This window comes from Prionailurus bengalensis, chromosome A1 (genome assembly GCF_016509475.1).
Source record: "Prionailurus bengalensis isolate Pbe53 chromosome A1, Fcat_Pben_1.1_paternal_pri, whole genome shotgun sequence".
Classification (NCBI taxonomy): Eukaryota; Metazoa; Chordata; class Mammalia; order Carnivora; family Felidae; genus Prionailurus; species Prionailurus bengalensis.
In genome coordinates this window covers 110,155,676-110,182,858 of record NC_057343.1, presented here as the reverse complement: position 1 = coordinate 110,182,858, position 27,183 = coordinate 110,155,676, and the positions used below count along the sequence as shown (strand labels likewise).

The 27,183-nt window shown below is 35.8% G+C and overlaps 1 protein-coding gene across 7 annotated transcripts in view; it reads left to right on the top strand.

The window, feature by feature from the left end:
- KIF3A (kinesin family member 3A) overlaps positions 1–23,391 on the top strand; it is a 50,360-nt gene extending 26,969 nt beyond the window's left edge. For 3 of the 7 annotated variants that reach the window (XM_043587409.1, XM_043587456.1, XM_043587446.1), the window contains exons 6-19: positions 962–1,101; positions 1,739–1,936; positions 2,243–2,417; positions 6,117–6,215; positions 7,955–8,026; positions 10,119–10,127; positions 13,682–13,838; positions 14,226–14,406; positions 15,008–15,118; positions 15,957–16,082; positions 17,258–17,311; positions 17,670–17,738; positions 18,314–18,438; positions 20,100–23,391. In XM_043587409.1, coding sequence (XP_043443344.1) covers positions 962–1,101; positions 1,739–1,936; positions 2,243–2,417; positions 6,117–6,215; positions 7,955–8,026; positions 10,119–10,127; positions 13,682–13,838; positions 14,226–14,406; positions 15,008–15,118; positions 15,957–16,082; positions 17,258–17,311; positions 17,670–17,738; positions 18,314–18,438; positions 20,100–20,148 — 1,565 coding nt within the window. In that variant the 3' untranslated portion in view covers positions 20,149–23,391. The remainder of the gene's footprint in view (positions 1–961; positions 1,102–1,738; positions 1,937–2,242; positions 2,418–6,116; positions 6,216–7,954; positions 8,027–10,118; positions 10,128–13,681; positions 13,839–14,225; positions 14,407–15,007; positions 15,119–15,956; positions 16,083–17,257; positions 17,312–17,669; positions 17,739–18,313; positions 18,439–20,099) is intronic. The other 4 variants (XM_043587436.1, XM_043587463.1, XM_043587429.1 and 1 more) reach the window with 3 other exon arrangements.
- Positions 23,392–27,183: the final 3,792 nt, after the last annotated feature.

The following is a 27,183-nucleotide window of genomic DNA, read 5'->3' as shown; positions in this document are numbered from 1 at the left end:
CTTAACCGACTGAACCAACCAGGCGCCCTAATTTTTTTCTTATTCCAAAATAAAAATTTTGACACAAATTAAAGCTGTGGAATTTTGTTTTATTTCCATATGTGATATTTTAGTAGGTTGGAGTATTGAGTCAATTTGACTGCTGCAAGCAGTTTTCTCCTTAGGGATTATAACATTCAGTATAGCTTGTCTGTTGCATTGCTTTGTTTTCATAACTGGAAATAAAAATCACAGTCATAAATCCCATGCTGTACTTATGTTGGAAAAATAATAGGTACTAAAATATTTAATACCAGTTTTTTACATTACACGTTTTCTCCCACCCCAGATTGAAAATCACATAGTTGTAAAACTCTTCCAACTCTTTGATCCACTAGTGCCAGTTTGAAAAATACATCCCATAGACATAGTCCTTAAGAGAAAGAGAGGTATCTGCTCAAAGATGCTCGTATTGTTGTTCCTTATGAGGACCTAAAATGGGAAACAATCCAAGTATCAGGGAATAGCAAAATCAGTTTTAGTAAGATTTGCAAGTTGTTTTTGCATGGAAATATAGGAGATAATGTTAGGTGGAAAAAACAGAAGATAAAATAATACTCTGTGGAAACATGTATGTGTAGTACTACTTACCAGATGTTATAAAGTGGTGTCGGATCAGATTTTTAAAGATTAAAAAAAAATTTTAATTGTGGTATTACTTTTTTTTAATGTTTTATTTATTTTGAGAGAGAGAGAGAGAACAGGGGATGGGCAGAGAGAGGGAGAGGGAGAGGGAGAGGGAGAGAGAGAGAGAGAGAGAGAGAGAGAATCCCAAACAGGCTCCATGAGATCATGACCCGCGCTGAATTCCAGAGCCAGACGTTTAACTGACTGAGCCACCCCGGGGCCCCTGGATATTTGATTATTTTTAAAGATGCTCCCTGGTGTTACACTTTCTAAGAACTTCCTTCCTTTCTTCAAGGTTCTGTTGGCGCAACTAATATGAATGAACACAGTTCCCGTTCCCATGCCATCTTTACAATTACTATAGAATGCAGTGAAAAAGGCGTTGATGGTAACATGCATGTCAGAATGGGGAAGCTCCATCTTGTAGACCTTGCGGTAAGTAACAGGATACTACTGAAGGAATAACCTTTGTTGTTTTTTACCTTTTATTAACGGATAAAAATTCAAGTGAAAATGTGTAATTTACATACAGTTTTTAAGTTGTTTACTTATGTACGTGTTTAACTTATTTATCATAGAATATTTCTTTTTTTTTTTTTTAATTTTTTTTTCAACGTTTATTTATTTTTGGGACAGAGAGAGACAGAGCATGAACGGGGGAAGGGCAGAGAGAGAGGGAGACACAGAATCGGAAACAGGCTCCAGGTTCTGAGCCATCAGGCCAGAGCCCGACGCAGGGCTCGAACTCCCGGACCGCGAGATCGTGACCTGGCTGAAGTCGGACGCTTAACTGACTGCGCCACCCAGGCGCCCCTCATAGAATATTTCTAATGTATACAAAAGTAGTTAGAATAGGAGAATGATCTCCCATATACCTGTGACCCAGCTTCAGCTTACCAGTTCATGGCCAGTCCTGATTCATTTTTGCCTTTAGCCACTTTTTCCCTTCCTGTATTATTTTGAAGCAAATTCCAGATATCCTGTCAGATTTTTCAGCATCAAAGTCTGTTTTAAACTGTCAGAGGCATATTCTCTATTTTTTATTTGAGCTTTATTTCTATGTCTGTTGTAGGGTTCAGAAAGACAAGCAAAAACTGGAGCTACTGGACAGCGCCTGAAGGAAGCCACAAAAATCAATCTTTCCCTTTCCACCCTTGGTAATGTAATTTCTGCCTTGGTTGATGGAAAAAGCACTCATGTTCCTTATCGCAACTCTAAATTGACTCGTCTTCTTCAAGATTCCTTAGGAGGAAATTCAAAAACCATGATGGTAAGACTTAATTGTGGAATAGTTAGCATCAGGCAAATTTCAGATTCCTGTTTATGTATTGCCATGACTTTTTAAAAACCATTGATATTTCACTTTTTTTGATTTTGTGATGATTCTTTTGGAAGAACATCATGTGTGCTAACCCATATAATGGTGTTTAGAAATCTGTGTGGTGGTTGCTTTCTTGTTCCAGAAGGCCAGAGAGGAACTATCTATGCTTAAGAAATTCTTTTTGATATATTTGTAGTGGTAGTATTAATTTTGACTGCATCAAGGGTAAAATGTTTTGTATTCCTGATTCAACAGTGTGCAAATATTGGGCCAGCAGATTACAATTATGATGAAACTATTAGTACATTACGGTATGCTAACCGTGCTAAGAATATTAAAAATAAAGCTAGAATCAATGAAGATCCAAAGGATGCTTTGCTTCGTCAGTTTCAGAAAGAAATAGAAGAACTGAAAAAAAAGCTTGAAGAAGGTAACTTTTTCTCAAAATACTAATGTTAATATTGGCTAAAAATATATTGTTTAACCACTAAGTATTCTAATAAAAATCACTTATTTAAATTCTTTGAGCATCTCACTTTGATATTTTAAGGAATATTTCTACAAGGTAACTTGATACATACTTTAGCATTTTCATATTAAGTTTAATTATGTAATATTTGTGTATGTAATTTTTAAAAATTGATTTAATTTAAACCTCCATCTCAATCCCTATGACCTTTTGTAGATTTCATTTGCCCACTTATTCAATAATGAATTTTTTTGTCTCCATATAAGAGTGAGTTTTACCATATATGTATTTAGGTGAAAATGACCTAGAGTATCAGTCACTTGTTCAAAATAAAGAAAGCTATCAGAGAGTCATGGGTAAACCACATTTACTCTAAGTCAAAATTCATTGTGTGGCTTTGAAAATAATGCTTTCGTTCTTAAATTTGAACATGAGATTGAATTTGAGGAATCCTTTTCTAATAAGGTGTTAGAAGGTTAGAAAGTTTGAAGACCTTGTTCATGAGGGTGAGAAATTTACCAGCTGTCATTAAGTGCTCAATGACTCTCTCCACTTCATGCTAAGAACTGATTGGCATAAGGGGTGCTTTGCATAGCAGATAAACAGAGGGCTTAAAATAGCTTTTTTACAGTTTATGGGGAAACTGGATACGTCAGATGTGAATTCCAACATCACAAATGTTTGGAGATAGTACTGATTGAATAAATTTGAGTAAGATTATTGAGGAAAAGCAGTATAATTGAGTTGCCTCTTAGGTAATGAAATTTGGTATTTTAAATATGACCACTAGGTGGTATTTATAGTCAGTATGTTTTAAAGGTTTAAATTTCTTAGATTTGTTAATGTTCATTTCATCCTTTATTTTGCTGCCTTTATTTTTTTACATTTTTTAATTGTGGCAAAATGCACATCACGTAAAATTTACCATTTTAACTACTTTTATTCGTTTATTCATTAAGTATGTTAACCTTGTTCTGCAACCATTACCACTGTCCGTCCCTAAAACTTTTTAATCATCCCCAAATGAAACTCTGTACCCATTAAACATTTACTCTCCATCCCCCTCTCTGCCTCAACCCATGGTAATCCCTATTCTATCTCTGAATTTGACTATTCTAGATAACTCATATAAGTAGAATCATATAATATGTGTACTTTTATGTCTGGCTTATTTTACTTAGCATAAAGTCCTCACAGTTCATCGATGTCATAGCATGTGTCAGAATTTCCTTCCTTTTAAAGGCTGAATGATACTCATTCTTTGTATACACCACATTTTGTTTATCCGTGCATCTGTTGATGGGCACTTGGGTTGCTTCTGCCTTTTGACCACTGTGAATAATCGTGCTATGAATGTGGGGATACAGATACATGTTTGAGTTCTTGCCTTCACTTGTTTTGGGTATATACCCAGAAGTGGAATTTTTGGATCATGTGGTAATGCTGACTTTATATTTAAAACATTTCATTTCATTTCATTTCATTTCATTGATGCTTATGACATTTGTTTTTATAATCCAGGTAAGAGTGTTATGGTTAATACAGTTGGTCACAAACAATAAAAAGGTAGGGGAAACCATTAAAAGAATGATTTTTTAAACACTTTTTATAGACTTATCGAAAATTTGGAAGTATAGTGAGTTTCTATATAGCTATTATACAGCTTCCCTTAATGTTAACATCTCTTATGTTTGTTGGAACCAGGAAACTTACAATGATACAGACTTATTAACTAATCTGTAGATCTTATTCAGATGTTGAGTTTTTTCTCAAAAAATGCCCTTTATCTTCACTTTAAAATGTAGTCTAGGCTCACACATTGCAGTTAGTTGTCAGGACCTTTTAGTCTCCTCCTGTCTCCAGTTCCTCATCTTCCATTGTCTTTCATGGTCTTTACACTGTGAAGGTCATATATTTGTAGAATGTTCTTCAGTTTGGGTTGTCTGTAGTTCTCTCATAATTATTCTGCAAGGATTCTTCACTATAAATTCTATCATTTAATTTTTTTCTTTGGTCTTAAGGTATGTCTCATGAGAAGATACTCTGAAAAATTATGAAAAGATCCTGTTTCTCATCATTCTTTTCTGCCCTAATTTTAGCACCCAACAGGGGTTCTTGCCTGTAGCAATAAATCTGTGGCATTTGCTCATTGGTGACTTTCTCTTCTCACCATTCCTTCTAATATTTAATGTCTGGCATTCTCTTGTGAGGGGGAATAGTCCCTTATCTCCCACTGGTTTATTTATTCAGTTATTTATTTATGTCAATGCACTGTGTTGTGCAGTGTAATGCAACAATATCGTTATTTGTTTTATTGCTCAAATTACTTGGACTTTAGCCATAGTCACCCCTTCAGGGTAGTTGGTTGCTACATCCTTTGAGCATGCTCCCATCATTTTTTGGCTTGTGGTTTTGAGCACTTACTTATTTCTGGCACCACATGTGTTTTAGGCTCATTTTATATTTTCCCTGCTCTGGTCTTAAAACCATCTGTTTCTCCCTGGTCCCTCTCAGTGGAGAATGGTATTTAGAAATCGAGATTTGGACATTATGTGCACTCACTGCTACAAGGGTGTCATTGTCACTAGGCCTAAAGAAAATGTTTTTAATGATTTTTTTCTCCCAATATGCCGATCTTTTCCCATCTATTATTTACTGTTGTTCAGATATTATCATTTGTGATGAGTGTATAGTTTTCCCCCCAAGTTACCTTTGTTTTTTTTAGACATTTCTTACATTGACGGTATTATTTTTAAATAACTATTTTGGAGGTAATATAGTACTGCTTTGAAGTAATATTAGTTTAATTACTCCCTTTTATTTTATTTTTTGTTTTTCATTGTAAGTCATACTTGGGGTGCCTGGCTGGCTCATTTGGAAGAGTGACTCTCGATCGCAGGGTTGTGAGTTAAGAGGCCCACGTTGAGTGTAGAGATTACTTAAAAAATCCAGTCTTTGGGCGCCTTGGTGGCTCAGTCAGTTAAGTGTCTGACTTCGGCTCAGGTCATGATCTCACAGTTAGTGAGTTCGATCCCCCAATCAGGCTCCGTGCTCACAGCCTGGAGCCTGCTTCGGATTCTGGGTCTCCCTCTCTCTCTACTCCTCCCCTGCTTGCACTCTGTCTCTCTCTGTCAAAAATAAATAAACATTAAAAAAAATTTTTTTTTAAATGCAGTCTTAAGGAAAAGTTATTATACTCTTTGTACAAATAACCCCTTCTTTTGAAACATTTCTTATGATATAGTTCTAAAAGTGGAATCACTATGTTAGATGACAGTTTTATGGTTCTTAAAAAAATATGCTGGTTGAATGAATTATTTAACATCTTAAACAGAAAACCCATGAGAAAATGGTCTCCCAAAGTGATCTCTTTTTCAAAAAACCGAAATAGCAACTTTAACATGAAATTTTTATGTGTATTTAGAACTGTTTGTAAACTAATCATTTGAAATTTTAAGTAGATCAGTTTAACTTCTCTTTAGGAACTTTAAAGCCTCTACGTACATCATATCTATTCCTGAGGTTAGCATATCTGATATACTGTTTAGGAATATTAAAATATGGGTTGTTTCAGGCAAAAAAAACTTAATGAAGAAAATTAATAGAGGTCATGACCTACCTGGTATAGAATATAAATCGTTTTGTAAAATTTCTGTTCAGGGGAAGAAATATCAGGCTCTGATATCAGTGGGTCAGAGGAAGAGGATGATGAAGAGGGTGAGGTTGGAGAAGATGGAGAGAAGAGGAAAAAAAGAAGGGGTAAGTTCTTTTTAATATTCTAGAAATTAACTGGGATTGCTACCTACATATGATTTCACATTCCTAATGCAGTTGAGTGCATGCCTTTTCTTTTGCCATTTTTAGTTATGGTAGCAGTTCAAACAAGAAATATGCCATATACATGGTTAACTTTGCCTTATTTTTTTCTCTAGTGCTGATCTTCTATTTACAGCTGAATCAGAATACCTTATCTTCTGTCTTTTTACAATTTAGAAATGTAAAAATCTGTGATAGTGGTTATACCATGTTAAGATTTCATTCAGGGTTTTAATTTTATGTGGGAACTTTGATCTTTGTTAGGAACCTAAATTTTTTGTTTTGTTTTGTTTTGTTTTGTTTTGTTTTGTTTTGTTTTGTTTTAGGAAGTCAGGATAATGTGGAGTTTTTCTCAAGCATGGGTAGGCTTTAGAAGTCACTGAATTTTTTAAATAACTTTGTATGAGGATTTTATGTTTCAATACTTTGTAAAATGCACTTTCATTCTTACTCTTTTATGGGGCATTTGTTGCCAAGGGTGAAGTAAGGTTGTGTTTATTGTGATAAAGATAAAAGTAACAGGTGAAAGAGACATTATAATGGCCCGCTTTTCAAGCCTTTGTGCTCTGAGTGTTTGTTTATTTCAGAACTCTCTTCCATTAATGTGGATCATTAATGTGTGGATCATTGTTTTCAAGCTGGTGCATATTTTGCTTGTCTTATTAAAATGATCTTGTTGAAGATAAACCCAGAAGTCCCCAATTTTAAAATGAAAGGTCCTATAACTTAAAAAGACAGGTAGAACATGATTTAGAGCAAGAGTTGGTCAATGATAAGTCTACTGGCCAAATCTGCCCTGCCACCTATTTTTGTAAATAAAATTTTATTTAAACAGCCATGCTCATTTGTTTACATATGGTGTATGGCTGCTTTCACATGATTCTGGATAGCCCAGAATAAATGCTAAGGCATTTATTATCTGTCCGTTAACAGAATATGTTTGCCCACCCCTGATTTACATAAATGGTTTTGTGTTCATACCTATTTTTTTCAGAGTTGTCATAGCTAAAGCAGATAATAGATCTGTTAAAAATAAAATTTTAAGTAGAAAAAAATGCCATTGCTTAATATGTTAAAATATTTAATAGTAAGATATTTTATTACCTTGTAAGATAGGCTTACAAATTTTAAATTTTTCAGTGAGCCTTTCACAGTTTTGCCATGAAACCTTAAACATACATAATTACATCCAATTGCTTGATGTTTTTGGTGGAGAAGGAGTGAAATTGGAGACAAAGCAAGCTGTCTATAATGAAGGGTAATTTATCATTTCTATAGTTTTAATTGTGCATAACTTTAAATTTGGAGTTTTAAAACTCACTTCCTGTAACTTATCAACTAAATAGTTTAAAGAGACTTAAATGTCACCAACTGACTGACTTTTTTATTCATGTCATTCCAACCTCTGAATTGCTGCTGTTTTAAGTAGATATTGGGATTTGCCCATAGTACATGCTTAAAGGAATACAGTTTCTAATTGCCCTGTCTGACTTTGTAATTAGAGAATATTGGATAATATACCAGGACTGGTTTTAAGGGAAAATAAGTTTTGGTTCTTTAGTACAAAGCTTGATTGTTCTTTAAAATTCTGTTTCTGGAACTGAATTTTCCTCTGTGTATGTGTTCATTTTCTTGTTTCCTCTTTCTTTGGTTCCCGTTGGGTTCATTTCTTTGTCTTCCAGGCAGTAGCAGCAGCAGTAGTTCAGACTCCACATGTTCTGTCATAGAGAAACCTCTGGATAAGTCCTTGCCTAGTGAGTGGTAGCTCTTAAATTACGTCACAGAGCTTTGGCTTTTCCATAACCCGTGGGCTTCATTTGAGAAATGCTGCACTGCTCCCTGTCATTATTTAAAGAATACGTGTTGGACTTCTCAGTAGAACAAAGCATGTGATGATTTCTCCCCTTCTTCATTGCTTCCAATTACCCATAATTGTTAAAACATGTGCTTAAGCTTATGTTTGAGACAATGGAAGAGAGATTCATGCTTTTGCAATTGAGATAATGTAAAGAGAGCTAGTAAGCTGTATAAAAGAATAATTAAGAGGTTCCTTTTTAGGTTTCATCATAAATTTCTAACCCTAGTCAGTATAAGGGACATGCAGTAACAAATCCTGAATTTCTAAAAGTACAAATTATATTTGGCAATGCACCAGTGCCCATTATAACATGTTTTATTTACGGTTATAAAGATCTTCTGCTTTGGTGTCCTATTCTTAGGGGTAGCTTAAGATGGAAAGCTCCCAAATAAACTGTAAAGTTTGAAGCAAGTAAAGATACATTGGGTAGTATTTCAAATGGCCACTTTTCTCTATTTCTAAACTACCTGATTGATTTTAAGAAATGTTCTAAGGTATGATTAGAGACTTCAGATCCACAAGAAATTGTTTCTGCAGGATCTGTCTAGACTTATTTCAGTCGTAAAGGCTTTTTCTTAAACCTTAATTTCATTAAGTTGAAAAGTATTGTTAATTTTATTTATATTTTTAGAAGAAAGGGGAATTGATGTTTTCTTGTACTAGATTGCAGCTTACTGCCTTTTAAAGCATTATCCGTGTACTCACCTTTCCAAAACTAATAACAAAAACCTTTGGTTGTTCTTATACATTTAGCTTTCTAGAGGAAGAATTCCAAGAATATTAAGAATTGTTTTCTCTCTTGACAACTCTTACATTTTAGCAAAACAATTAATTTCATAGGATAATTTATAAAATACAAGAAATTGCTTTAGAAACCATATAGAGGTATTATTTCTTATTATAAACTGTCAGGTCTGAGAAAATATCTGAGTGGAACATTATAATTTAATTTTCTTTTTAAAAATTTACCTTAATCTTTAAAGAGTAGTTATATGAAATGAGTTGTACTTTGTTCATGCAGTTTTAGTTACTACTTGTGTACCTAGCATACAACGTTTTTTGTTGTGATGTGGGTGTGTTGGTGCATTGGAAAAATGGTTTTCCCAGCATGTGGTTGCTGTGTGTAACTTGTATGTACCTTTCCTTTTAAAAATATGAATGGCCTTTTTTAAGGTGCTCTTTGCTTGAATCATCAATTGATCATTTACTTCTATGAAATCATAATTGCCTTTAACAATCTACTAATAGATTGAATGCAAGTTTGTTATTATACAGGTGTACTTCACTTTATGCAGTTAATGTGTTGTGGTTTTTTTTTTCTGAAAAATTTGCTTATAAACCAAATTGGAGAATCACATCCATTGGGAGAACTTGCTGTCCTTAACATTTCTTCGTTAAATCCTTTTGTTAATCAAGTTATCGCTACAAATTACCATAATCCAATTCATCTCTTTAGTTGATTGAGGTTTTTGTGTTGGATTTTCTTAAAGGGAGGCACACCTGTATTGGATCTTTATATTAGAACATTGAATTGGGAAATTTTATAAACAGACAATGCAAATTTTGCTACTTTCAGCTAATTTTTTAAATTTGGCATCGTTTTTTGTTTTGTCCTTACAGACCACTTCCTAGATCTTAGCAGGTTCCCAATTCCATGTGTATCGTTGGTGTAACCACATGGTGCTGAACTCTTATATTTTCAGGAGTGTGGGAGTCATTGTGTGAGCTTTTGAGACTGATTTGAAGTGTAATCTTAATCTTATTTGCTTAAATTACATCTCTGATTGTGTTGAATATCCTTTCTTTTTACGTAAAGCTGCTCTCTTTCAGTGTTGATGATTTGATTTATTTCTGTATTTATACTGTAAGTAAATGCTATTATACATTTTTCTTTGTTTTACAAAGGAAATAATGTTTTTCTTTTTTTCCTCTTCATCTCTGTGCATATGCTTCCTGTCTACGATTTGCTTACTACTTCTTACTGAAAGATCAAGCAGGTTGGTGTGATTGATTTGCACTCCACATGGTATAATTATTTAAACTATAAAGAATTTTGTTATTTAATTACATTACATTTTTAAAATTTAATACTATTTTTTTACAAGGTAAGTATCTGTCTTTTGTATTTAAAAAACTCTTTTGACTTTAGTTTTCAACCTTTAGTTTTTTTAAAAAACCTCACTTTTTCCTAAATTAAAAAAAAATGTTTCAATTTTTATTTTAAAAAATCAACTTTAGTTTTCAACTTTTAGTTTTTTTTAAAAAACTTACTTTTTCCTAAATTAAAAAAAAGTTACCTCCATTTTTATTCAGGAGGATATTAGCAACAGTCTTGTTTCCAAATGATCTTTTTAGAGGAACATTTCACAAGTGTTAGATCAACATTCACACACACTGGATTCTCTAGACCTCATCAACACAATAGACAAAAGTCAATATAACACCAGAACCAGATGACAGAATATTTTTTCCTAAATTTTTAAGGACCCATTAGGCCAAATTTCAGTAATGCAAATATAAATGATTTTCATATTCAAGCATTTTTTTAAAGCAAGGAATCAAAAAAAAAAAAAAAAAACTTAAAGTTTTTTTTTCTTAAATAAAAAAAGGAATCACACACCTGGGTACTTACGCCCAACAATGCTCATGTAATGAGAATGAAATTCAGTTAACTCTTCCTGAAATTCTTCCCTTTAATTTCATCTTGGCAATTTTGGTTGGAATTCATGGCAAAGGGCAATTAAAAATACTATTATTCCTGTTTGGCTTAATTATATACTTATATGACATGACCAACTTTTAAGATGTATTTACCTGAAATTTTGTGCTGAAATCTATCATGCAGTATTAGAAGAAGGGTTTTTGGTTGGTTTAGTTAAGATTTTTTTAAATTCTTAAAAAAAAAAATCAACGTAAGAGTGACTTTTAGTGATGTCACAATTTTAAGTGACTGGTTAGGAGAGTTGGAACATATTCACATTTAGCCTGAAATATTATTTGCAGAGAAATACATTGATTTATCTGAATAATACTGGCTAGAATATTATTTAACTTAAATATTAGACTTTTGAAACTGAACCGAACCCTGTATGCATGGTCATCTTTATGAGAATATTGTAAGAGCACAGTAAGATTTTTGCTGCTAAAGCATCAGTTTGAAAATCCTACCTGAATGGTTTTGAATAACTAATGCAATTCAGGCCTGCTTAGTAATTCATCAACAGGTTGTGCTTTTGTATTTCTATATATAATATCTTTTTTACTGCCTCTTAATGGGGTTAGAAACTAGATATTTTTAAGTGTTAATCAAACAACTAGAACCCTGAACCCTAAAAATTAATGTGCATATGTTTATCAGATTATTTCCACTATACTGTTAATATCCACATCTTTACAGAGAGGTTTTTTTGTTTTGTTTTTTGTCTTAACATATTGGCCATTTTTTCTTTAAATATTTGTAATGCTGAGGTGGAAAATAAGTTACAATTTTTTAATGCATGCCCTTGTTTTATTTTTTTTTATTATTATTTTTTTTTTTTTAAATTTTTTTTTTTTCAACGTTTTTTATTTATTTTTGGGACAGAGAGAGACAAAGCATGAACGGGGGAGGGGCAGAGAGAGAGAGAGGGAGACACAGAATCGGAAACAGGCTCCAGGCTCCGAGCCATCAGCCCAGAGCCTGACGCGGGGCTCGAACTCACGGACCGCGAGATCGTGACCTGGCTGAAGTCGGACGCTTAACCGACTGCGCCACCCAGGCGCCCCCCTTGTTTTATTTTTTTAAAGATTTTATTTTTAATCTCTACACCCGATGTGGGGCTTAAACTCATAACCCCAAGATCAAGAGTTGTATGTGTTACCCACTGAGCCAGGCACCCTCTGTATGCAATTCCTTTATACCTGAACTTCAACTTTTCCCCCTCAAATTTCTAAGAAATAGTACTGCTGATTAATCCTGTCTAGGAGTTCACTGGGAGTAGGAATTAGATTGCTTTTTAAAATCATTTTTTTAACAGCATAATTCAGAATATTCAATACAGGTGGCTGTGCCAAAGAAGCCAACATACTCAGGTCTACATCCTGACTTTTGGAATGCAATGAATCACACCACACCAAAGCATGAATTTGGATCAGTGCTTTTATTTACTCTTTTGTTTAACTTACTTGTTTTGTGGCTTAAGTTTGCTTTGGACTTTTATTTCTATAGAAATGGAGGGTAATATATTTTAAACCCTTGGGTTTTTAATATAATTTTATCCTAAAGATTTAAAGTCTCTGAATGCTTCTTCATCTCATGTTTCCTGAAAATGTATATTCAGATAAATATCTGCATCATCATTATCTTTCAGTTCTCTTTCCTTGTTAGCAGGAGGGGTTAGCTTTTGGGTGGAGACATTAACAATTTATAAACTCTTCTGGTTTACACTCTTCTGTGGTCCTTTGGGAAGGAAGTTAAGAATGACAGAAAGCTTTCAGGAGAGCCACACACCAATTCTACGAAAAGTTTGATCGTTTTTCTAAAGGAAAGTATGTTTCAAAGAAATTGTATTACCAGAAATGAATTTATTTGATTCAGTTTCATAACCAGTTTGATAACCTGGTTTTTTATTTGCTCTTTTTGATTTCTCATTTTAGTTTCATGATTTTGAAATTCATTCAATAAACTTACATTGGATACCTATTATATATATGTGAAACACTCTAGTTGGCATTATAGTCAAAATAATCAACTGGAAACTGCATTTCCAGCTTTATTATTTGATAGTATTTCTATTTATATTTGATTCTTGACATATTTAAAGTGGCTTATTGAGATTTAGGCTCCTGAGTTTGACATAATAATGAGCTATTTTAATTGCTTATTTAAGACACGATGATAGATCATGGTAGCTCAACAACTGTAAAATGCCTGGTTAATTGTAATGTAACCGTTAAATAATTAGTATAGAATTTCTTCCTTTAATAAAGGTATAATATGAAATGTTTCAAGTAATGTTATTAAACATAAATTTTACAAAAATTCTGAAGATACATGTTAGAAACTTCTTGCTATAAATTTTGCCTGATACTTTCATCTGTGCATTTTATGACTATATGTGCCATTTATTTATTCATTTATTTTAATAAACTCTGGGGGGTATTTTTGGAAGCCACTTTATTTTGTACCTCGTTATCAGAAAAAAGTAAATAATCATACTGCTTTTTTGAACATACTGCGTATTTGAGGACACATAGATCTTTGGTTTTTTTATTTATTAGGCTTTCCTGTTAATCTTTCTCTTTTTTTTTTCCTACTTACCTGTTTTGCTTCTCTTTCACATACTTTTGTTTTTAGTTATCATCGCATAATTACACAGCAGTTTGTTTAGCAATTAGTTAAAAAGTTATTCTAGGAACATATTAAATAGAAATAAAATATATTATTTGATTTGCTCAAAATTGTATTTGATTTTGTATTATTGAGGAAGGTATCTTTTGTAATTGAAGAGAATTTATACAAGCCTGAAAAATTGGCCCTAAAGTGATTGTTGCAAATAAATGACTCATATAGGTAAAAAGAAAGTGTCCCCAGATAAGATGGTTGAAATGCAAGCAAAAATTGATGAGGAGAGAAAAGCACTTGAAACAAAGCTTGACATGGAAGAAGAAGAAAGAAACAAGGCTAGAGCTGAATTAGAGAAACGGGAAAAAGATCTACTTAAGGCTCAGTGAGTATTACTGAATTGAGGTAGATTCGTGATTTAAAAATCTTGTATTTTTCATAGCATGTATAAGCAAGAAAATTAAATAGTAATTAAAAGCTTGATTTTTGTCTCCAGAATAGCTTTTTGGGATCGAAGGTTTTGTTGTATTTCCAGAAATTACATCTGTTTTTGTTATTTCATCTCTGTGTAGGAGGAACAATTATCAGTGAAGTTGGGTGTTACAGATTAAATCATAAGTTAATTAATACTACACTGTGATATAATTTGATAGAGGTGTTACATAATTATATCCCTATTTTTAAATTTTGCATCCAAATACCTGGTAAATTTTGGGAAATGATATTGATAGAAGATAATCGATGGATATTAACTATTCTTTTTAATCAACAGACAAGAACATCAATCTTTGCTAGAGAAATTATCTGCTCTGGAGAAGAAGGTAATTGTTGGTGGTGTTGATTTGTTGGCAAAAGCTGAGGAACAAGAGAAACTTCTTGAAGAATCTAACATGGAGCTGGAAGAACGGAGGAAAAGAGCAGAGCAACTTCGCAGAGAACTTGAGGAAAAAGAGGTAATGTGACTTTGTTTCTGGTTGACACTTAGCCTTGGGTATTTAACTCTTCTAGTGAAAAGCTCTATATCCATAATCTTTAATTAAGTATAGTAGACACACAATGTTATACTAGTTTCAGATGTACAACATAGTGATTCAGTTTTTCTATATGTTAATCTGTACTCCCGGCAAATGTTGCTGCCATTTGTTAACATATAATCCCTGTTACGGTACTCTTGACTATATTCCCTGTGCAGCACCTTTCATCTCTGTGACTTACTCATTCCATAACTGAAGGCCTGTACCTCCTACTCCCTGCTTCATCCATTTTGCCTCTCTCCCCCTGAAACCCAACCAGCAGTTGTTCTCTGTAGTGATAGATCTGTTTCTGCTTTTTGTTTATCTCTTTGTTCATTTGTTTTGTTTTTTAGATTACACATATAAGTGAAATCATGTGGTATTTGTCTTATATCTATAATCTTAATAAAATTTTAAAGCAGATCTGTGAATTGCTTTGAAGGATAATAGTTGCTAAACATTTTTATCATTTGTTAAATAATGAAATTTGTGACTTAACGAATAAATGTTTCTGGCTGAAGTTTATCAATTTTTGTCATAGCAAGAACGCTTGGATATTGAAGAAAAATACACCAGCTTGCAAGAGGAAGCACAGGGAAAAACCAAGAAATTAAAGAAAGTGTGGACTATGCTGATGGCTGCCAAATCAGAGGTTGGTTTCCTAGACATTACCTACAAATGTAGCTCTGAATTAAAAAAAAAAGTTGTTTGAGTATGATTAAAAATCCTAAAGAGGTTATAATGTATGCTTACAGTTTTTTTTTTTTTTTTTTTTCAACGTTTTATTTATTTTTTGGGGGACAGAGAGAGACAGAGCATGAACGGGGGAGGGGCAGAGAGAGAGGGAGACACAGAATCGGAAACAGGCTCCAGGCTCTGAGCCATCAGCCCAGAGCCTGACGCGGGGCTCGAACTCACGGACTGCGAGATCGTGACCTGGCTGAAGTCGGATGCTTAACCGACTGCGCCACCCAGGTGCCCCTGTATGCTTACAGTTTTAAAGAAATAACATTTTCTCCTTTGTGTGCAATTTCACATTTTAGCTGTTAAGCTATTTTGTGTATTTCCAACCTTGATAATGTGAAAATAGGGACACCTGGTGACTCATTTGGTTAATAAGTATCGGACTTTGGCTCAGGTCATGATCTCGCTGTTAACCTAGCTTGAGCCCTGCGTCGGGCTCTGTGCTGACAGCTCAGAGCCTGGAGCCTGCTTCAGATTCTGTGTCTCCTTCGCTCTCTGTGCCCCTCCTGCACTCACACTCTACTCTGTCTTTCTTTCTCTCTCTCTTAAAAATAAACAAACATTAAAAAAGAAAAAAAATAATGTGGAAATAGATAGTGAAGGGGTAGTATCATTTTGTGCATTGTTTTTGTGAAAAAACTGAGTAAGTTTTACAAGGTTTCTTAGGCCAGTGCTTAAATCAGATAAAACTGTTCTGTATTTAAAATCTTGTTTACCCTTCATATTTTTATTGATTCTTCTGGTAGATGGCTGATCTCCAACAGGAGCATCAGAGGGAAATTGAAGGCCTCCTGGAGAATATTCGACAACTTAGCCGGGAGCTTCGACTTCAGATGCTTATTATTGATAACTTTATACCTCAAGATTATCAGGTAAGAGGGAAGTTCTCTGACCTAGATGTTACATCACTTGGCTGGGGTGAAGAAATGGGAATATAGTTTTTAATTTAATTGATGGTACGTATTTACATTTCAGTTGTTGACAGTAAAATTTACTTGAACTAAGGCCATCACATTTCACTTCAACTGTTATCTTTTCTCAATACATAATTCTCTGAGTATGTAAGTATCTAACTAAGAATTTCTCAGCCCTTTGGAGGAACCCAGATTTAGGTAATTGCATTCCTGTTTATTCATTCAATATACTTGATCCTATAAATAGAATAAATGAAACTCCTTTGCTAATTTTTCTCCCTCTGTATGGATACTAATTGTGTGTATGTGCGTGTGTGTGTGTGTGTGTGCGCGCATGTGTGTGTATCATAGTGTAGTGTATATGGTAAAATACACATAACATGAAATTTACCTTTTTAGACTATTTTTAGGAATATAGTTCGGTGACATTAAGTATGTTTATGGTGTTTTGCACTCATCACTGCCATCCATCTCCAGGTGGATGTTGATTTTTAATTCTAGTATAATTTTAAAATGTCAGCCTCTCTGTACCCCAAATTGCCACTTTTCTGGTACATTTTAGTGTACCTTAACGTACTAATTTTTCAAAAATTTATTTCGAGTCTCTGTATAGCTCAAAGAACTTTTTCTGAAAATAAGCCTTAATATTTTTTTCCTTTGGACCTCAGGTTGACGAAATTTTTGTTTCATGGTACATTCTCCTTACTGGTCCTTGGGTGACCTGCTTTTATTTAGTTGGTTAGTTGTGTTTGTTTTGGCCTTTTTTTGTTATTTATTTTGTAGTGACCTTGTCATGCATAACAAAAGCTGCTATCAGGACGTAACCTATTTCTAACCAAACGGTTTCCCTCTCCCCTCTGCCATCCCGTTGCCTCTTCCAACTCATGGTCGCCATCATCCTGAATCCCATGTTCTTCATTTTATTGCTTTTTTATTTTTATATGGTTTAATTGCATTTATGTATATTCCTTCAAAGTATGTATTTTTAAATTTATCAGGAAGTTATAATGCAGTTTATAATGTTTCGAGGCAACTTTTTTTACTTAATATGTTAAAATTTTAGTTTTGAGAGCGTTTTCAGTATTTCAAATGTTATTAAATATTAAAAGTAGACCATCTTTGACTCTTAAAAGGAAATGATTGAAAACTACGTCCACTGGAATGAAGACATAGGAGAATGGCAGCTGGTGAGTATTACCTTCATCCTCTCATGAAGTACTTAATGGAGTGCATCTTGTGGCCTGGGGACTGTGCTGGCTCTGAGGAGACTAAGATGGTCCAGGGAATGAATCAGATGAGAGTCCACTAGAGTGGATAAGATATTTTTTCTCATTAACCGTGTTCTAACACACAGACTATTCAGGGGAAGTGGTGTCGTTTGGGGCTGCACAGGACTGTCGGAGTTCTAGATTCCTTTCTTTTCCAGTATTCAAATTACGTTTTATGATTGTAACATCAGTATACCTCATAGTAATTTGCCTTATTCTCAGTATTAATTGCTAATTAAGATAATTTTCCTCCCTCCCCTTTTTTTCCTTTTTTGAGAAATGTGTTGCCTATACAGGAAATAACATGAGGAAGCAGACTCCAGCTCCTGATAAAAAAGAGAAAGATGTAAGAGTGCTTTTTTGTTGTTGTAACTCCAGTTTCTTTATAGGATGTGGGTCACTCATCTGTGTTATCAATATGATTTAAATTAATCAGCTCAGCTGAAAAATAGGCCTATCTTTTGGGAAGAGAAGCCCTGGGAGGGGGGTAGAGGACGTTTCTGCTCCCCTCAGTCATGAAGGTAGGCTTTCCCTTTGCACCACACAGGTGGCATGGTGGCTTCTTCAGAGCCTCTTCACCTCTCCAGGCCATGGCGGGGGGATAGTTAGAGACCAGAGTGGGTCTGTCTCCTTCTCAGAGCTGGTCCTGGACCTAGGTCAGCAAGAGGAAGTAGCAGCTGTAGGGGAAACAATAATGGTTTTCCTTTCCTCTGAAGATATTGATAGGGTGTCAGGGATCCTTACTTACCGCCCGTGGTGAATACGTTTGACATGAGTGGCATTAGAAAAAGATACCCTTAGACATTTATTTGGTCTTCTGCAGTTTTTCTCTAGGAGTATATTCAGTGTTTTTAATCTTCTCCCCACATCTGGTTTAAATCCTTCCTATAAGAGTGTCTTGTGTTTGCTCCCTTTACTTAGCCCTTTGAAGTGGACCTTTCCCATGTGTATCTTGCCTATACTGAGGAGAGCCTCCGGCAGTCCCTGATGAAGTTAGAGAGGCCACGGACGTCAAAGGGGAAAGCAAGGCCAAAGACGGGGCGAAGGTAAAGACTTCTCTTTCAGTCCTGTGAGATAAAAGCACTGAGATATCCTATGTAGATACATTTAGAGGAAATTTAGTTAACATAATAAATATTTTAGCTGTATTAAAAAGCTGCATTTTAGTTGTATTTAAATAGATATCAGAGTCCTTATGTAGTAATGATTTGAGTAAGTAAAAACTAAAGAATTAAATTAAGGCTTCCAACTTCTTTAGCCTTCCTGAGTACTAGAGTTTATTTTTAATATACTTTGTTCTATCCAAATGTATTAGAAGTCATCTCTTATCTATCTATCTTAATCCCTTAATTTCTTACAGTAATTCTTCTAGTGAGATGCTAATGAATTTGCCTGGTTCAACTCCAAGGTCTTATATTTGCTGGCTTGCTTTTCTGTTATAAACATTGCTCCAAGAACCTTGAACCTTGCTAGTTAAAGAAAGCTTTTCTGACCATTTTTCCCTTTCCTTTGAGTGCTGGTTTTGACTGTTGAGTAGTCTATATGTATCATAACATGAGATCAGGGCTGGGGCGTGTTTCTTCTCTCCCTTCCCTACGTTAAGTACTGTTCAGCTTGTTTAAACTGATTTTAACACTTGGAGCTCCTGAAATGATAGGAAATATTAAGCTTATTTTCCCCCCTACTTTGAGTATGTAGACTTTTGAGCTATAAGTCAGATGAAGTTGTAAGGTTTTAATGTTTTATGTTACGTAACATCATAGACATAACCTAACATCTATAAATTTGGTATATGTGACTGAAGGTCAGTGGCATTGTAAAGATGTAGAAATTTTTACATTTCTTGGCATTCAAGTGCCACTTGTTAAAAACTTTTCACATGTCAACAGAAGCCATGTGTGTAATATTAGTGAATGAAGAAGTCAAACACAAATCCTGCTGGATCGTTCATTTTTCCATTTTTAATAGAGATATTTTTCTCTTACCTCTGCAGTCAATAAGAAAAATTACAACACAAGAGTGATGATAAATGGTTTAACGTAAAAAAATTTCATTTGAGCCAACATTGGATGAGCCAAACCTGTCATTCTCTGTGTACCAGAATTAGCCTTCTGTATTATAAAAACAGTAGATGCCCCTGAACGTAAACATACACAATAAATGGTTTGTTGATAATGTATCACATTACCTGATAAGGTCCAATGTGATGTTCCTGTAAATTAGAAATGCATAGTTCAGTGTGCTAAGCAAAATTCCATTGAACACCGTACATTAATGTAGTATTTCCATCGGTCCCTGCACATGCTTCTGCAGGTGTTGCTTCAGAGGATTTGTGTCTCTTTTTTTCACTGAATGAACCTGTACCTTCAGCATGCCCCAGAACAGATAATCCAGGGGCTCAGGCCTGGCAAACATACAGCCCACTTGGCCCTGGCCTGTCTAGTCCTATTTTAGAAGTTTTCATTGACTCAATCCCTTACATTCTGGTTGGTAGGGTGAAGTGTCAGGCTCTTGCACCTACTTCAGGTGACCTTCCTCTGGCCTAAAAAGGTGGGCATTGATCTCTTAACATGTCAAACGTGGCAAACCTTGGCTTGTTTCTAGACCTTATGGCCACTCTGTGGCCATACCTGCTACATAATGTAAAGTGTTTGCATTCAGTCTTTTAGGAAAGCATTCATATTTTCTTTTTCTCTTCTCCAAACAGAAAGCGTTCTGCAAAGCCTGAAACTGTGATTGACTCTTTACTTCAGTAAACATTACAGACTTAAAGTCACAATAAAAATTAATGATATTCTCATGCCTAGACAAAATCTTTAATTAAAACACTGAAGACTGTTGTGTAATTTCAGATTATGGAAGCTGTAAATCATGGAGTAAGACTGGAACTAATATTTTGCCTAATAAGTCTTAGTCAGTATATATATTAATGTCATATTAAAATTGTACAACTGGTAATTGTTCAGATTGTCATATTACACTCTATACTGTGCAGGGAACTTGGGGGAGCAGCTTACTATACTGAGAGAGTTGCAGTTTAATGTATACATAAATCTGCTAGTGATTTATTCAACTACTGTATAATTAGGTAACTGGATAGGCAAAATAGAAAAAAATATATATGTCCTGTTTTGCACACAGAAAGTAGCAGATCTCATCATTCTATGTTGTGCTGTCATATGTGAATGTATGGGCTGCATATCTAAGAAATTATTTGATCTTAACACCCACCTGGCCTATTTAAAAATGTTCTAATTTTTATACTAACATTCATTGCATTTTAAGTATGAGACAACTTACGTTATTGATCTTTGGAAAATTTTATAATTCAGCAGCCAAACTTTAGAAGTATACATGTTTAAAATGCAAAAGTTGGAAACACTTTTCTTTAGGACCTCTCTTGACCTTTTTCTGCCACTTGGACTTCAAGTGAAATACACTTTTTTGGTTCTGGTTTCATGTTCTCTCGAAGCATTGAGTTTGTACATAGATATAAAAGTCACAGTTGCAGAAAATTAAGAAGCTAAATACTGGTCACTAACCTTTGCCCATATGTGTATATTTTCTAAAATTCACTTTGAGTGTGACTAATGGATGCTTTTCTGCATCTCAGTTCTAAATTGTGATAGGAATTGCTCTGTATCTCCCAATTGAGAAAGGTCTCCATTTTCCACAAAATGCAATCAAAGCAAGAAATATGTGTATCTTTTAATTCTTAGACTTTATAACATTTGTTTTGCTTTTATTCATATTTTATAAAAAGAAAGCATTCTTCCCTGAATTTCTTTTATTGACAAATCCCAGTTACACCATATTCCTTTAAAAATAAAAAAAAAAATCATTTTTATAGTAAAATAAGTTGTAATAGTTAGAATTGTTCTCATGGTGATTGCTTACAAAATTTTAATTTTTTCATAAGTTATGCTACTCCTAAGCCACTTAATGTATCTTTTATGAATTTTAAAATTATATGATCAGCCCTAAAGTCCATTGGTTGCAAGTTTGAGACTTCATAAATTAGTATTTATTAAGTGAACAGTATTTTAGTAAGTTTGGTTAAATATTGGTTTGTAGTTACCAAGCTGCCTATAGACTGGGGGTGAGTGTAGGTGGCATGATTGTGAGGTGGTGGTAAAAATGCGTCTCTAAGTTTAAAGTTCATTCCAAAGGTGGTGTACCAGATGTCCTGTGTATGGTGAATATTTTCTAGGTAATAAGAATTGCATTTACCTGGCAGCATTTTCCTTGTAATGTGTAAGATAGTTAGAAGTTTTGACTTTACACTCTGTGGGGCATTGTTCAGGTACTGTGAAGACTAGAGGTGAATTTGTGTCTTGTAAAAGCTTTGTCTGTGCACAATGTCTTGGCAGTTGTAGATGCACATTTAATGGTTAGCAAATGCTCCAGAGAAATCTTAATTTTGCCAGTAGAATAAAAAAGATGCATACTTCTTTCTAAAAATCCACACTTCTAGCCTTTAACCATCCAGTGAATAGGAAAGGAATAACTTCATTTTTTATTGTTTTTGAGTAGAGTTGACACACAGTGTTACATTAGTTTCAGGTGTGCAAAATAGTGATTCCGCTGCTGAGTTACACTGTGCTCATGGCAAGTGTAGCTCCCATCTTTCACCATAAGACGCTATTACAGGCTATTACAGTATCGTTCACTATATTCCCTTTGCTGTGGGGAAGGAACAACTTGTGCATTAAGCTTTAAAACAGAAAATTTAAGCCAGTGTGTTAGATTTATTTTTCTATTCCACTTCTGCTACAATAGCAAAAATCTGTAAAAAGTCAAAACATTGAGGAATTTACAAAACAGGCCATGTGAGCAGTTTTTTTTTTTAACATTTACATCAGAAATTGATTATACCAGATGTACCTTAGATATTCATTTTATGAAATACCAAAATAAGATATTTGAGCCAGGCTTGAATATCCATATGAAAACATGGGATAGTGACTTTAGAGCTGTTCATTTAGCTCTGATCATAGCAATTCTGTGGTTTCTTCACATGTACTGTGTCTTTGCCCATAAAATGAAATATTTTTAACTTCAGTGTTAATTTCATGAAAGGATATGGATGAAGATACTTGCTCATTATTTGAAATAGACAGTTTTAAGATGAGTGTCTCATATAAATAGGTTATTGAAAGGGTATTTTCTCTTTAATTTAAAAAAGTAATATTTATTTATTAAAAGGAGCCTTGGTAGAATGTTAATTGTTTGTGATACATTCTTTAATAAACCCTGTTTTAAAACCTCAATTATATATACTTATAATTAGGATATTAAAATATAATAGTACACCCCCTTTTTGTTTAGATTCTTGTAAAATATAAGATTAATCAAGGTATATGGGGGTGGCCTGCATCTGTGTTTTTATCTGGCAAGTAGAATCCATTTGACAAGGTATCTCATCTTTCTGGGAAAAGGGGACCTTTTTTTTGCAGCAAGAAATTTAAGATTATTTTGGGGGAAGGAGGTGATTCTACTTGATCTGTAACATATTTTTAAAATTATGATTATGGTTTTTGGGTTGTAGCTGTCATTTTTAGTCTTCTAAAAATATTTTTCCCCGTAACTCTTCTATAAAGGGAGGTCCCTCTCTTTCTTACAGGGCTGTGAATTAAGGAATGGGTAGAGTTTACATTTAAGCATGCCAGTGTCTGCCCAGTTTCTTAATGTATACATTTGTTTTCCTTTTTAGTTATTTTTTGTTTTTAAAATGCTAGAAGAAAACCTAGATCTTCCTAGTGCCTTTGAACTTATACTGTAGTTTGATTAATTTTAAATCATTAATAACTTCAGTAGCATTACTACAATACTGTATACTGGCCAAAATTGCAAATCTTCCAATGAGTTTGTTGCATTAATTTCAAAAGCCACACTTCCATTGTATTTTATGTATAAATTGTATTTGTTCAAGTTGTATATATTGATATTGTATGTATACATGCAGCATGGTTAAGTTAGAAATAAAAATCTTTACCTAACACTGATAGTGGTGGTCTGCTTTTTCCCCTGAACTCTCTTTGTGGGTCTTTATGCTTGGCATCTCAATTTTATATGGTTTAGAGAGGCCTGTGTCATTTCACACCCCAATTTTTTTTTTAATGTCTGTTTATTTGGAGACAAAGATTTGTGTGAGTGGGGTAGGGGCAGAGAGAGAGAGAGAGAGAGAGCAAGAGAGAATCCCAAGCAGGCTCTGTGCTGTCATCAGAGCCCAATGTGGGGCTCTATCGTGAGATCATGATCTGAGCCGAAATCACTAGTCAGAAGCTTAACTGACTGAGCCACCCAAGCATCCTTCACACCCAAAACTTTTTGTTATTAATTTTTTTTATGTGTATTTATTTATTTACAAATTTTTAGTGTTTATTTAAAAATTTTTTTTCAATGTTTATTTTTGGAAGAGAGAGACAGAGTGTGAGCAGGGTAGAGGCAGAGAGAGAGGGAGACACAGAATCCTAAGCAGTGTCCAGGCTCTGTGCTGTCAGCACAGAGCCTGACGTGGGGCTCAAACCCACAAACTGTGAGATCATGACCTGAGCCAAAGTTGGACACTCAACCAACTGAGCCACCCACATGTCCCAAATGTTTATTTTTAAGAGAGAGAGCACGAGCTGGGGGGGGGTATGGTGGGGGGAGAGCAGAGAGAGAAGGAGACACAGAATCTGAAGCAGGCTCCAGGCTCTGAGCTGTCAGCACAGAGAGAGCCCAGTGCGGGGCTTGAACCCACAAACTGTGAGATCGTGACCTGAGCCAAACTCGGGTGCTTAACCGACTGAGCCACCTAGGCGCCCCCACACCCAAAGCTTTTAATGTTGTGAGCCTTTAAACAGAAATCATCCTGAAACAGAAACCTGGGAGAGAAGTTTTAAAATGTTTCTTCTAATTGATAAAATTTATTTTCACCAAAAATATTTTTATCCAAATTTTGTTACCCTTTCACTAGGTATTTGAGAACAGAAACTTAAGCATGTATGAAAAATGTATGTCACTAAAAGGTAAAAGGAGACATTTCTTAGTGGTAAGATACCATGATTTCTTTCAAAAACTTTTAATGAGCTTAATATATCTGTAAAACAAAACTTTGCTTGGATTATTATTAATCGTGTGTTCTTTTAACAAACACTTATTGATTACCAGGCACCGTGCTGAGCTGCCTTGGAAAATTCACGGCAGGCAGGTGCTGAGAGGTTTGGATTTGTCAGCCAGTCTCAGAGGACTTGATGTGCTTTTACATAGGAAAGGAGAGTCCTCTGGGCCTTTCAGTCTTGTTCTCTTTTCCCAGCTGCTAACTTAGCTCCCACTCCTTCACTGTGTAGAATGTGAGAAGAAGATTAAAGGCCCGCTATGGCCCAAGCAAGGTAATAAATAGTGCCGCCTTCGCATCTGCCCATCCTCCCCAGTTGAGTTTCCGAGCGTGATATTCTGACCAAGCGATACCACTAACCCACTAATGCGTTCCCTCACGAAACCTGTTACTGCCTGTGTTGTCAGGATGCTGCTGAGGATGTTGTCTATCCTCTTGAAGACCTTGAGAAATCTCTTTTAAAACCAAGTACAAAAACAAAACAAAAAATAGAGCCAAGGACCAGCCTAGGGGACCATAGTTACCCTGTGCCTGCGGGAATAGTTCACAGAGTTCGGAAGCCACAGCCTAAGCCTACACCGAGCTGGAGGAGCCTCTGAGCACATTTGTTACAACAGGAGCTGAGTGTCTCATTCTTAGGCTGTTTCATTTGCAAAGCAAATCAGGTCTTCAGTCCTCCTTCGGAAGTTGAACAAATGTGTGGGAAAATGATTATGAAGAGGCTACTTCAAAAAGAACCTGTTTCCTCTCAGCATTTATCTTGGGCTTCCTGTGACCCAATCTTCAAGTTACTTTTATCAACATTATCAGAACATCACTTTGTCTTACCCAAACACGTTTATGGCTCTGACTAAAGAATATGACAGATCACACATTCTTCCACACCTGCTCCCCTCCCCCTCCCCTTTTCAGAGGGCTGGGGAAATTTTAGGTTTTAATCAAAGGCTTTATTTCTCCAGTGGTACAAAGGAATTTAACTGGGACTTTACAACTGAATAAAATATTTCTCGGAGTTGATACGAATCTCAGTGAGAGGATATTGCCTAACCCAACCTAAAAGCACCAGAGTCATTACAGAAATATTATGTTGACCTTGATTTCTACTCCATCATGAATTGTGCCACTGCGTCACTGGTGTCTTCTCTATTTACTGTGTGCCCACGCTCTTCTGCTCAGAAGGTCTTTGCGATGCTCACAGCCTCCCTCCGGAGGGACAGGTGACCATGGAAATGAGAACAAGCGTGCGGCACATTGAGGGCTGTAGTTACGGGGTGTGACTGGTGAGTTGCCAGGCTCCGTGTTCTTCCCTGGCAACCAGGATGGTGCCTGGCACCAAATGGTCAGAAAAGGCATCTTCTCAGGGACAGTGCTGTTTGAGATGTTGTAACAAGTAGGGAAAGGCATCCGGGGCAGCAGGAGTAACATATGGGTCTGGATGCCACGTGCCCCGGTAGGATGTTTGATACAGAAGGCAAAAAGCATGGGGACAGATGAGCCTGAAAAGGAAAGCGATAGGCCAGGACCCTATTGTGAAGGAGTTTTCTGTAAGGAATATGAAGCCACATGGGAATTTAAAGTGGGTCACTCATATCATTTGTGTTTTAGAGGAAAGACTGTGAAGGATTAGATAGACGGGAGCTGGGAGAGCAGATGGTGGGCACACCCGGGCCCTGGGGGCTGACCTGGTTCTGAGCCAGAGGAGCCAAGCCCTCTGTCTTCTCTGCGAGCTCCCTGGTTCTCTTTACTCACGTCACCTGGCAGGTACCCAGGCCTGCAGCCAGCACGCACAAAAGTAAATGAATGATTGTGTTTGGCTTAACACTGGCTAATAGACGGTGGAGAGCCTGAAGGTGCACCTAAGAGGAAGTTGATAGGAAGGATGGATCCCAAGAGCCGCACTGTGGAGAGCTGAGGAGAAGATGTCCAGGGGCTCAGGGCAAACCCAGTTCGGGAAACGCTGGGCCTGACAGCTAACTAGATTTTGGTTCTCGACTTGAGCTTATAAATTGAACCAAGAAATCAGCTCTGGGACCAGACAAAGTCCTTGCTCTCAGTGGAAGCTGGCGGGAATGGAGAGGCTAACGTTGCGTACTGATTGAGCCCTACCCCATGAGAAAGCCATGCAGCCCGCTGTGCGCTGAAATTCCCTGTTCTCAGATGATTTGGGCACCCTGAGAGCCCCCCCCCCCCCAAGATGACCTGTGGAGGAGGGGGGAGAAGGATAGGGCAGGCTCACCGGCATGGATAAGCCAGTAAGGAACAAGGAAGCCCCTGGTGCATTTCTAACTGTGGCTGGTCCAGGGATGTGTCAATAAAAGTCCTTCCACCATAGATTGGAGTGAAACATCTTTTCTTTCGTTCATTTATTCAATAGGTATTTCTTACCTACTAATGTCAGAGATATAATATATACGTAGGCAACAGGTGGAGGTGGTTGCTGGCAAGGAGAGGTTCAGACTTTGTCGTCAGTGTTGCACAGTCCATGCAGGCAGGCACATCCCCTCAAGCCTGGGCTGTGGCAAAGTTTCTAAATGAATGTGTTCAAATGACAGCCATCTCACCTTTCACTTCATCCTCATTTCTTCACTCCTTCTTCTTATGTGTGTCCTCCTCAGTTCATGTTCTCTTGCCCTCCTGGTAAATTCAAGGGGTGATTGTTGGGCGTTTCTGTCCAGAGCCCGGAACCACC